Source organism: Paramormyrops kingsleyae, chromosome 15, assembly GCF_048594095.1.
Source record: "Paramormyrops kingsleyae isolate MSU_618 chromosome 15, PKINGS_0.4, whole genome shotgun sequence".
NCBI lineage: Eukaryota > Metazoa > Chordata > Actinopteri > Osteoglossiformes > Mormyridae > Paramormyrops > Paramormyrops kingsleyae.
The window spans coordinates 5,947,212-5,959,500 of record NC_132811.1 but is presented as its reverse complement, the minus strand read 5'-3'; the positions used below and the strand labels follow the sequence as shown (position 1 = coordinate 5,959,500).

Sequence of the window (12,289 nt, the reverse complement as noted above, 5' to 3'; positions counted from 1 at the left end):
GCTGGTCCCCGGGGACCGGATTGGGAAACATTGAATCCGTTCATGGAAACATACTGGATTAGTTGTGATAATCTGCCATTTGGGGGCAAAGGTGAACACAGAACAGAAGTTACCTGACAAAGATTTAAAGCAGACGAAAGCTGAATAACAATTATTCCAATATCCATATATATATATATAAAATGTAAAAAATAAAAATGTATTATTATTATTATATATATATATATACTTCAAGGAACAAAAATAGAGATAGCACTAGTGTGCATGTAGAGCACACACACATACACACACACACACACACACATAGATGGTACATCCTAATGTTTTTGACTTATAGCATTTCATACAGACTACACATAAAACACATAATTATGCATATAAAGTAAATACACTATTGATATATCCTAATGCATTTGCCTTATAGCATTTTATACTGAATACACATGAAACACATAACTATGCATGAAAATGGCAGAATTACAAACAGACTTCAGGCAGTTAATATTGCAACAGTTATAAAGCAGAGCCATTAAAATCATATCTGTGAGTGTAAGCAAAGCCTCCCCAAGGAAACAGAACTCCTGAATTGAGTCCAGGAGAAGAAACTGTTGGGGTCCAAGGTCAGCTGGCGGCTGCATCCCATCGGCTACACGGACCTCGAACAATTATTCGTTGTGCGGATGCCTAGAGATAGAAAAAATAAGACCAGGAAAGCAGAAGGTCAGCCGGCTGCCAGATCGAACAGATGTGCCACAGCGGGGTCAATTACTGGAAGCGGAGCTCCTGCTGTCCATGTAGAAGAGTGTTGTGAGGCGCGTTCTGATGGCGTACTGATCACGCTCCACATGAATCTGCCACTGCGAAGCAGCTCCTCAATCCTGCCAATTCCGTGTCCCCCTTCAGAGTACTACTTCTGAGCCTGGGTTTTACTGTCCTCACAGGCAGGAATTAATTCATGAAATGTACAGGTTTTCAGGATATCTTTATAACCCATTTTAAATTAGTAAAACCAAGAAGAAAGGATAATTGTCCCTTGTTTTTGAAAAAAATACATATATTTACAGTATTTAACCTTGCGTCATGGCTACTTTACCAAGAGTAAGCTGAGATGAGCGCTATGCTGTGGACTTTGCCAAACTATGCCCACACAAGCAACGCACAGAAGGAGTTGGGCCCGTTCAATAAAACGAGGTAATATGTGCAGTGTGGTAACCACACCAATCACAGTCTCATTTCAACAGCCTGCCTTATCGGGTTTTGTTCATTTGCTTGTCTTTGTTTTCATCTGATATTAAATCCGATTACTCGATTATCAAAAAGCATCGATTAAAATTTCCCTTCTCTGTTTTGGATTAAGGACGACACCACAAAGAGAATGTGGATCCGAGTAAAGCGCGAAAGGATCAGTTGTGTGGAAGTGCTTCAAATTAAAAGTGAATGTCATCTGTCAGCATTGCAAAGCAGATATATTATATTATATATAAACGATTACTGAATGACTTGTCAGATTAATTAGTTGATTACCATATTATTTATATAATCAATAGTGACAGCCCTAATCTGATATGGACCGGGTGTTTTCATTGGTCATTGTATTTCACATATTTCTCTCCGGAGGAACACGCACGGCCTCAGAGCTCAATGCGTTAAATCCGGGGAACAGCTGACAGAAAAAAAATTATCAGAGATCCTCAGAATTGATCAAAGAAAGACACCTAAGCAAGTGTCTTTGAATTCCACCCCAGCTCTACGCCTGTGGAATTTGCATGCTGTCCCTGTGTCATGTGGCTTGGAAGTTGGCTGGATTATCACACTTGCAATCGTTTGAAATCCTGAGACAGAATCAGTCGATAACTCACTGAACCCCTTCGGTCACAAAGCCATTCACCCTCCCGGCAGGAGTGTTTACCTCTCTTTTTCGCAGAAGTTACAGACAGTTATTCCACACTGTGCTGCTTCAGTCACAAATTGTCCGTCTACCAGGTTATCCTACCTCTAGTCGCCTTGCAGAAAATTAGAGTATTATTGTGAACATTTCATGTCCAGAGGCTGGAGTGGAGGCTCTGAGGCTTGGGATCTGTGCCAGCAGCTGGAAGGTTCTTGGTTTCAATCCCGTGAATGCCCAGAGTGATCCAACTCCATTGGGCCCTTCAGCAAGGCCCTTAACCTGCAATTGCTTCATCTTGGGTATGATGTTAATCTACATCCAAGGTCCTCCAACTTACAGGGAAGAACTTGGGAGTTGGTGGCAGCACTCCAGCCACCGGAAGAAAAGTCACACTGGTCTATTTGGTCTAGTGTGGTGCTGAGGTATCACCAGCTGCACCTGGGTTCTCATCCCTGAGGTGGTGGGTGTGGCAGCACGAGGCTCCTTGCCTCTCCCCTGGTGGCCAAAGTTGCTGGTCTTTGTGGTCAGGCTGTGCTCATGTGATCCATATTGCCTTAGGTGATGCTTTTCCTGGTGCTCAGGCAGTATGCACCAGTTGCGGGCATCTTATATTGTGTTGCGTGTGTGTGTGTCCTGTTAGATAATTTAGTCATATTTATATTTTATAATTCCATTGATATAATTTCTCCTGAAGGCCAGATGATGTGGAGCTGGGTGCTGAGCTGTGATATGTGTCCTTCACCCAGTAGAGCAAGGCGGGGAACCTGATCCATGGAGAGCCGGTTTGGGTTTTTGGAATGACCTCTCAATCAGCCAATCCCAAAAACCCGCACTGACCCTCCATGGATCAGGTTCCCCACCCCTGCAGTAGAGGAATACTTTTAAGTGCCTCTGGACTGGGGAATAGGACAGGTTGCATAGGACAGGTTGGTATAGAACATGGATGTGTATTTTTGTATCAAATGCATTTCTTGGATTATATGATGTATAAGCCTATATCACGAATTTGGGTTTCTTGCTTACCTGGATAGCTTGCCAGATTTAAGTTACCCCAGATCAAATGAACTTTGTCCTTGCTTCGATTAGCAAAGAATTGTGTTTTGTGCATGTGTCTGGCAGCCGTTTTTTCTCAATTAAAGTCAATTAAAGTCTTCTAACATGTGGCCACCCAGTCCTGTAAAACACCATTGTAGTTGTATAGGTTGTACAGATTTGCTGTTTTTTTATAACAAAAGTATGCTGAATGTAGCCAGAGGTTACACAAATACTCCAAACATTTGTAATGCATAACATAAACCTGATATGCATCACATTAGCCCAGTTTCGCGCTTTGTTTAGTTTGACAGTTCTGTTTCTTAGAATATACGCTTACGGAGAAAATAATTCCAAAGGGTGCATCACAGGTGCCACCTGCTGGACAAAATGGTTGAATTTCAAAGCATAAAATGCCACGTTTTGATGAGTTCTTATTAAAATGCCTCCCCCTGGAGGCAACACAAAGCATTGCAATGTGCGGGCTGTCAGAGTAGACTGCTTTTAATAATAATAATAATAATAATAATAATAATAATAATAATAATAGATACTTTATTGATCTCCGTGGGGAAATTGTCTTTCTATCGTCACGTGTTTGGGTTTCATGGCTGTGCCTGCTGTGTGTTTCACGTGTTTGCGAAATTTAAATTGTTTACAATTCATTTCATTTTTTCCCCTCCAATTTATTCCCACTGTCTACTGAGTTTTGGTGCATTGGTAGCCCTAAAGTGTACATGTTATGTTATGCTGCCTCAGTGTATGTGTGTGCACCCTGAGAATGACCTGCTTCCTGTCCAGGATGTCACCCCGCCTTGTGCCCCATGTGGTACCTTATGCTTATGCTCACCATGATTACATATTGGATAATAAAAATGATAATCAATCCTTTATTGTCCCTCATGGGGAAATTCTTTTTACGCCTCCCTCAACTTGCTCTTTGTGGAGCATGCTGTCCGCGAAGGGCAGCCACCTGTAGCGGCGCCCAGGGAGCTGTTATGTAAAGCTGATGATTATATGCATGTTTAACAAATTAACTGTGTTTATGTTCATAATTGTTGAAACTAACATTCCGACCTTCCCATACGCATTTTTTTTTAAATTTATATTTATATCACGTGATAACTGGTTCAAATTTTTCAAATAAAAATGACATCATCAGAAGCATCATTACAAAACATCACCATAAAGTTATTGCCATTTTACGTGTATTTTTTGGGTGTCAGTGTGATGGGTGTTAGAATACACTGTGCACGTTGGATTCTAATTTTACTTTTTCCTTAAAATGTTTACATTAGAAATGTACGGCGTGAAAATATATGGATATACTAGAACGTTAATTGCATCCTCAATTTTACAGGAAAAGCGGGTATAGGAAATAGATTTTATGATAGTTATTGATGGATGGATGGATGGATGGATGGATAGACTGACGGACGAACAACGTCAATTGCAATTATTCGGCGGACAAGTCTCAGCGAATCGCTTTAGTGTCGTACAGTTTGGTACCTCCGGCTTTTCGTAGCCGCGCACTCTTATGATGAAATGATTTACATTTGTTTATGGGCTGGTCCTATATAAAAACAGGCGCTGACGTCACTGCTCCCTTCCCAGACAGTACCCTGTCACGGTGGACGGTGTTCACCATAAGCTAGTTCGTGTTCTCTTTCCCGGTGGAATCCGAAACCATCCGTCAAAATGGTGAGTGAATGAAGTTTTTTTTGGCAGCTGTCGGGTAAATAGCGGCTTCTACCAGAACAGCTGTCATGACGTTCTGTTAGCTAAAGTTGGGATGTGTAACAAATTAATGTAAAAAATGCGAGAGCGGTGCCTATCCGAACAAAATGGCAGCTTTCGTGGTAATACAGTCTGTTTTACAGTCCCTATGTTTAAGTAGCTACTCCAAGCTGGAATTATCGCTGCTGTCACTTTATTATCACACATTAGTGGTCAAACTGTCAAATGGACCGTGCTTCTTTTAGGGGCTGTGCCCTCCCCGCTTACCTGCTTAGCCACCAGTATAAATCGAGTTGTCGTTGTACATACGGTATTTTGACAGCACGGACACCACCTTGACATGTCAGTGGGTGTGTTTTGGCTGCATTCATTTCACTAACTGTCATGTATTACTGATATTACAAATGGTCAGAATACGAGTGTCCGTTGGCTGTTTCTCTGACGTTCAGGGCGTGATAGTTTCTCTTGAAGTGCTTCAGGTGTTGCGTGTGGAGGTGACTGACGTGGCTTTCTAAAGCTCGCTGGGGCGGTGTGCGCCTCTGCCGGTTAGGCACCAGTGCCAGTGTTCGGTTCTCTGTTGGGCCCTTGATCAAGGCTTTTAACCCCGCAAAATGCTCCGGGGTGCTGGATGAATGCTGTCCCCGCCCTGTCATCTGCGTCTGTGAATATTCGAAAAGGAAAGATACCTGTGTTCTCTTACTCGCAATAGTGCAAATGGAAAACTAAGTATCTTATCGATCCATCATTGTTAACTACAGGCAAACATCCTTACGTACTGCAAGGACAGGTGTTAACAATGTATTCTACTAAGTTGACTGGTTGAGATGCATCATATTAAAGGTTTTTTATTGTGTTGGCATTTTGTATTGCCATGCTTTGCTTTACCCAAATGGGCATTGTGGAGTATTGAAACGTCGCATACATTTTTTTTTAGAGAAAGTTAAATTTTTATTGAATAATAAAAAAAAATGAAATGGTAAGTTTGCTGATATTTTACAATGGCTGAAAATGGATGAATACCATTTGCATGTCAATGAGGGAATGTTTTAACTCTTTAACCGGCATTCACATGGTACCAAGTCAACACACTTTGCGCTAGCATTTTAACGTTACAACACATTCTTGTTTTTGGATCCTGAGATTGAGCATTTTTAAATAATGTGATGATAATGTGTTGTATCTGATGAAAGTGAACATATTAATCTTTGTGCTTTAGGTCAACTTCACGGTAGACCAAATCCGTGGCATCATGGACAAAAAGTCCAACATCCGCAACATGTCTGTGATTGCGCATGTGGACCATGGGAAGTCCACTCTGACGGACTCGCTGGTTTCTAAGGCTGGCATCATCGCGTCCGCCCGGGCTGGCGAGACTCGCTTCACTGACACCAGGAAGGATGAGCAGGAGCGCTGCATCACCATCAAGTCAACGTAAGACTCATTTGAACTGCAAACGTTAACAAAGAATTTGTGTTTATTATCCCACAGACATTTTGTCAAAAAAAACACATTTTGTTGAATTTTTTCATGTATGCTGTAATCTCATATAGCCTTCGTTTTAGCTTTTGGGATTGATCCCAGACAAACATTTATTACTCAGATGTTCATATCATAGAATCGCTGTTAGTCTGTGCAGAGAAAGGTGCCATTTCAGCTTTGCCTGGTCACAATAGGTTCAGGAACAGCTCAGCTGTGGTGAAGTTCTTTGTTTTTATGCACTGAACAGTGCTGATGCTGAAGGTAGAGAGATGGATGGATTAAACTCTTTCTCGTGGTTTCTTTATCTTCATCCTCACACGCTGCTTTTCAGTCCACCTGAGGTCTTAGTCATGCCTGAGCTTTTAATTCGTCATGTGATAGTAATGTATAATACACTTATTTACATTACATTAGCTATGAGTTTGCCGTATTTAAGAAATTGTATTAAGGTATTTTAGTGTTCAAGTGTAACAAGTTGTGGAATAGCACCAAAACTATTAGCCATCAAATTGCAATTGGAAATATCTGAGATGTCTGGGTCTCAAGGATTCTGTGTGCTGAATGAACGCGGATAATGGCTTCAGTCTGACTTTCCATCTACCAATTTCCCTGGTACTGGACTGTGTTTAATTGCAGAGATATTTGCTTAATGGTTGGGCTAATTGGCAGAATGATTCCGAGTGGTTGTAATAAGTGGCATCATTCTGTCACCTGACGTATTCATTGTAATAACCTGAACGATTTTCCCTCGTAGTGCCATCTCCATGTTCTATGAGCTCAGCGAAAACGATCTAGCCTTCATTAAGCAGTGCAAGGACGGGTCGGGCTTCTTGATCAACTTGATCGACTCGCCAGGTCACGTTGACTTCTCCTCTGAGGTCACGGCTGCCCTGCGTGTGACTGACGGCGCTTTGGTCGTTGTGGACTGCGTGTCTGGTGAGGGACTAATACTGCAGCATAGCGGGATCCGGCTGCAGCCACCGAATATGCTCATCGTTCTCTGTTTATCTTCCTATAACATTAGTCGGACTCGGCAGATTGCAGGCATCTGAACGTCATCCACCCCCTCCCCAGGTGTGTGCGTGCAGACTGAGACTGTGCTGAGGCAGGCTATTGCGGAAAGGATCAAGCCGGTCCTGATGATGAACAAGATGGACCGCGCCCTGCTGGAGCTGCAGCTGGAGCCAGAGGAGCTGTACCAGACCTTCCAGCGCATCGTGGAGAACGTCAACGTCATCATCTCCACCTATGGGGAAGATGAAGGTGGGCCCATGGGTAATATCATGGTAGGCATCCATGATAATTCAAGGTATCAGTCTTGTATAGATGTTTCTCAGAAAATTTGGTTTTGACTCTTAATGACAGTTTCCAGCTTGATTTCGCTTGATCTTGATTCATAATTTAAGTGACTTCAGGCATGTTCATTCATACCAGCTTTCATAGAGGTCACAGTAGGGCCATGTACCTGTTTTTACTTACAGCTGAAGAGTTAATTGCTCTCTCCACATTCCAAGTCCTTTGTCACTTAAGCATATTTTTATATTGTTGGTCTTTTAACCATTTTTTCAGCCAGTAGTTTGCAAGGTGTTTTTACTAGCGTTAAACCACAGGCAGTTTTAGATGTTTTTTTAATATATATATATATATATATATATATATATATATATATATATATATATATATATAATTAAATAATATTAAATTAAATAATTTTATGACTAGGTGTGACTAGAATTTTATGACTGTGATTAGGCAATCTTTTTGCTATTTGTGTGTGTGTTAAGTTTTTACCTAGTCAGGTTTTTATTACTGTTTTTCCAACATTTCCGTGTAACATAGCTTTCATGAATATAGCTCTACCTGACTGCACGGTGTGAAGCCTCAGTTATTAACTAGATCTCAAGCAAGTTCTGTTGTGTTGTTTTTTTTGTTTGTTTTTTTTTAATTACTGAATCTCTTGTGCCTTCAACAGGTCGATCCAGTCATCGGCACTGTGGGGTTTGGATCGGGCCTCCACGGCTGGGCCTTCACCCTCAAGCAGTTCGCCGAGATGTATGTCGCCAAGTTCGCTGCTAAGGGTGACGCCCAGCTGGGACCAGCTGAACGCTGTAAGAAGGTGGAGGAGATGATGAAGAAGCTGTGGGGAGAACGGTAAGGGGCTCCGCGCTCTGCTGCGGCCAGATCGCGCCAAGTGAAAGGTTACTCTGTTGGTCGGAATAGACACAAGATGTGGGTATCCTGAGTATGATACTCTAGTTAATTCTAGCCGTGTGCATAAAGTGCTTCGGCTGAGTGCTAATCGAGGACCTGCCATGTCCAAAAGTCCGTTGTGCTGCTTCTCACTGTTTTGAGTCACTGTCACTTCTGATGTTTTATAGCTACTTTGATCCAGCTTCCGGCAAATTCAGTAAAACTGCAACTGGACCTGATGGCAAGAAGCTCCCGCGTACTTTTGCTCAGCTCATCCTAGACCCCATCTTCAAGGTGAGGTGTCAGCCTGGCAGGGCACCGATAATGTTAAAGGCAGTCTGCACTTTCATATAGGTGTGCATGTTAGTGGTCGTGGCCACAAAAAAATATGCTAAATAAATTTAAAAATATATATATCATAACGATTATAATGAACTAAATCTTGTCTACACCCTGTGTTCTCTTTCTTAACCGTAGCCATAAAAAAAATTATAAATATTATTATTTTTTTAGCCCATTCTGAATTTTCCAGCAACATATCTGTGTTCGGTAAACCAGCAGATGCTCTCGGTCTTATCAGCTATTCTCTCTCCCGTACTGGTGTAATTTATTGGGAAACCAAAATATTCATAAACCATCAATTATGACCAGAATTATTCATAACCAGCTCATAGCCACAATCAGCATGATATTTTTTGTGTCGAACATCCACTTGTGACTTCTCAAGATTTCGCCTAAAGTTACGTAAATGTGCTCATTTGTTTCATTGTGCGTACTGAACCGAAACTGACGTATCGAACGGTTCATTATGAATTTGTGTAGCGTTACAGCCCTAGTAGTAGCTCGGCTTGCGTCTTCCGTTCCCCCCAGGTGTTTGATGCCATCATGAACTTCAGGAAGGAGGAGACTGCTAAGCTTATCGAGAAACTTGACATCAAGCTGGACACTGAGGACAAGGACAAGGAAGGCAAACCCCTGCTGAAGGCCGTCATGCGACGCTGGCTTCCTGCCGGCGAAGCTCTACTTCAGATGATCACCATCCACCTACCATCTCCCGTCACCGCCCAGAGATACCGCTGCGAGCTGCTCTATGAGGGACCAGGAGACGATGAAGCTGCTATGGGTAAAGCTCTTCACCTGCTTTTTGTATCCCAGGGTGCAAATTTTTGACAGATTGGATTGTGGATTGATAGTGTTTAACAGAATGTCATCATTAATCACATCGCTCTTGCCACAGGGATCAAGAACTGCGATCCCAAAGCCCCATTGATGATGTACATCTCCAAGATGGTACCGACCAGTGACAAAGGCCGCTTTTATGCTTTTGGCCGTGTTTTCTCTGGTTGTGTTTCGACTGGCCTGAAAGTGCGTATTATGGGACCAAACTTTGCCCCTGGCAAAAAGGAGGACCTCTATATCAAACCTATCCAGAGGTTAGTACAAGGAACCAAGACGTCCTCTATAATATAGTTAGTTAATTGCATTTAGTAACTCCTATTTCTTTTGCCTTCAGAACTATTCTGATGATGGGACGCTACGTGGAGCCCATTGAGGATGTACCATGCGGGAACATTGTCGGTCTGGTTGGCGTGGACCAATTCCTGGTAAAGACTGGGACCATCACCACCTTCGAACATGCCCATAACATGAGGGTGATGAAGTTCAGCGTGAGCCCTGTGGTGAGGGTGGCTGTTGAGGCCAAGAACCCAGCGGACCTGCCCAAGCTGGTGGAGGGCCTGAAGCGTCTGGCCAAATCGGACCCCATGGTGCAGTGCATCATCGAGGAGTCCGGCGAGCACATCATCGCCGGAGCTGGGGAGTTGCACCTGGAGATCTGCCTCAAAGATCTGGAGGAGGACCATGCCTGCATTCCACTGAAGGTAAGCTGATGCAGAGTGAATGTCTCTGCTGTTTGGGGACAGGATGATGCAGAATGACCATTCTTACCTGCTTTTCTTCTCCTCCGCAGAAATCCGACCCGGTGGTGTCTTACAGAGAGACTGTGTCTGAGGAGTCCGACCAGATGTGCCTGTCCAAATCGCCCAACAAGCACAACCGCCTATACATGCGTGCCCGGCCCTTCCCTGATGGCCTGGCCGAGGACATCGACAAAGGGGAGGTCACCGCCAGGCAGGAGCTGAAGGTCCGGGCTCGTTACTTGTCCGACAAGTACGAGTGGGAGGTCACAGAGGCCCGGAAGATCTGGTGCTTTGGACCTGATGGAACCGGGCCCAACGTATTGGTCGACGTTACCAAGGGTGTACAGTACCTGAACGAGATCAAAGACAGCGTGGTGGCCGGGTTCCAGTGGGCAACTAAGGAGGTGCGCCTTTATTGTAGGGTTGTATATAGATTTTTGTGTCCAGTGGTCCTTAATGCAGGACACCACGTCCGTCAGTTTGTAGAGACGTTTTCTTTCTTGCTATCGCAACAGGGGGCCTTGTGCGAAGAGAACTTGCGCGCCGTCCGGTTTGACATCCACGACGTTACACTGCACGCAGACGCAATCCACCGTGGAGGCGGCCAGATCATCCCGACTGCCCGAAGAGTGCTGTACGCGTGTCAACTCACTGCCAAGCCCAGGCTCATGGAGCCGGTCTACCTGGTCGAGATCCAGGTACCTTCTCCTCCCTGAGGGTCCTCTGGATCCCTTTAGGCACGGTTTGGTGTCTTGATGCGCTGTGTGTGTCTGCAGTGCCCAGAGCAGGTCGTGGGAGGCATCTACGGTGTGCTGAACAGGAAGCGTGGTCACGTGTTCGAGGAGTCTCAAGTCATGGGCACGCCCATGTTTGTCGTCAAGGCTTTCCTGCCCGTTAACGAATCATTTGGTGAGTTTTCTCCCCCCCCCCCTTCTATATAAACTGGTGTCATGAAGCTGCAGCTGATTCGCCCCACCTTGGCATTTCTCTCAGGCTTCACCGCTGATCTCCGCTCCAACACCGGTGGCCAGGCCTTCCCTCAGTGCGTGTTTGACCACTGGCAGATTCTCCAGGGTGACCCCTTCGAGGCCAACTCCAGGCCCTCCCAGGTCGTCGGCGAGACGCGCAAACGCAAGGGGCTCAAGGAGGGCATCCCCGCCCTCGACAACTTCCTGGACAAGTTGTAAAACTCATCTTACGCTCCCCTACCTCCCCCCCCCCCCAACTCTACCCAACCCCTTCACCACAGAAGGACGGTACTGTCCAGGATATCTGGAGCACTTATAATTACTGCCAAATTAAAGTGGAAGCAAATTTTAAGTCTTTATTAAACTCTTTAATGATAGATGTAAATTAACTGGTTTGGAACCTTGAAGAATATCCTGTGCTCAGTTTAAATGCATTTAAGCGAGAGATGGATTATACAGCGTTGCACATCGTTATGTATTATATACTCTTAGCCCCATTTACATCGCAACGGGACGCTGGTGTAAGTGTCCGCTACCGATTTAGGCCACAACTCTTGTACTATGACTTCGGAATGGGGCATGTCAGTGTTCTACATTAGCGTCTGGGAATCAGGGTGACGATTTGTTACTGCCGTGGTTCACGTGGCAGTTCCGATGACGAGCGCTAAAGGTATTCATGCATCTCCCTTAAATGTTGATGAAATGTGTTTATTCACGAGAAGGGTAAATGCCATGCAGTGGTAATACCATTTGGTCACTTTTAAGATCAGTTATGTTTTTAAATATCCCTCCATATGTACAGATGGATAGGGACCCCCATAAATTATCACAGTGATTACTTACTGCAGTTATTTGTTATTGTAATATTGAAAATTTGAAAAATGGACCAGTTTGGCATGGCGATGCTAAAATATATCTAATAACCTGGCCGGTCAACTTGGTTTATATATCCACTACAAAGCCTGGTGCATTAATGAACGGTATAGCTGTGTTGGTTTCCTAGGAATAAATGTTTCGATTTATGTGTCTGTGTTTATTTTTTAAAGTCTGTTCTGAATGGGGTGAGAAAGGCAGCA

General features: G+C 43.9%; 1 protein-coding gene across 1 annotated transcript; it reads left to right on the top strand.

Annotated features, from left to right (window-relative positions):
- The first annotated feature begins 4,481 nt into the window (after positions 1-4,481).
- Positions 4,482-12,235, top strand: LOC111860207 (elongation factor 2b). Its single transcript, XM_023843661.2, has 13 exons — positions 4,482-4,621; positions 5,874-6,088; positions 6,891-7,072; positions 7,211-7,422; positions 8,109-8,287; positions 8,515-8,620; positions 9,197-9,449; positions 9,564-9,759; positions 9,840-10,206; positions 10,296-10,649; positions 10,761-10,943; positions 11,022-11,154; positions 11,239-12,235. Exons 1-13 carry the CDS (start codon positions 4,619-4,621, stop codon positions 11,430-11,432), a joined length of 2,577 nt encoding a protein of 858 aa, XP_023699429.1. The 5' UTR covers positions 4,482-4,618; the 3' UTR covers positions 11,433-12,235.
- Positions 12,236-12,289: the final 54 nt, after the last annotated feature.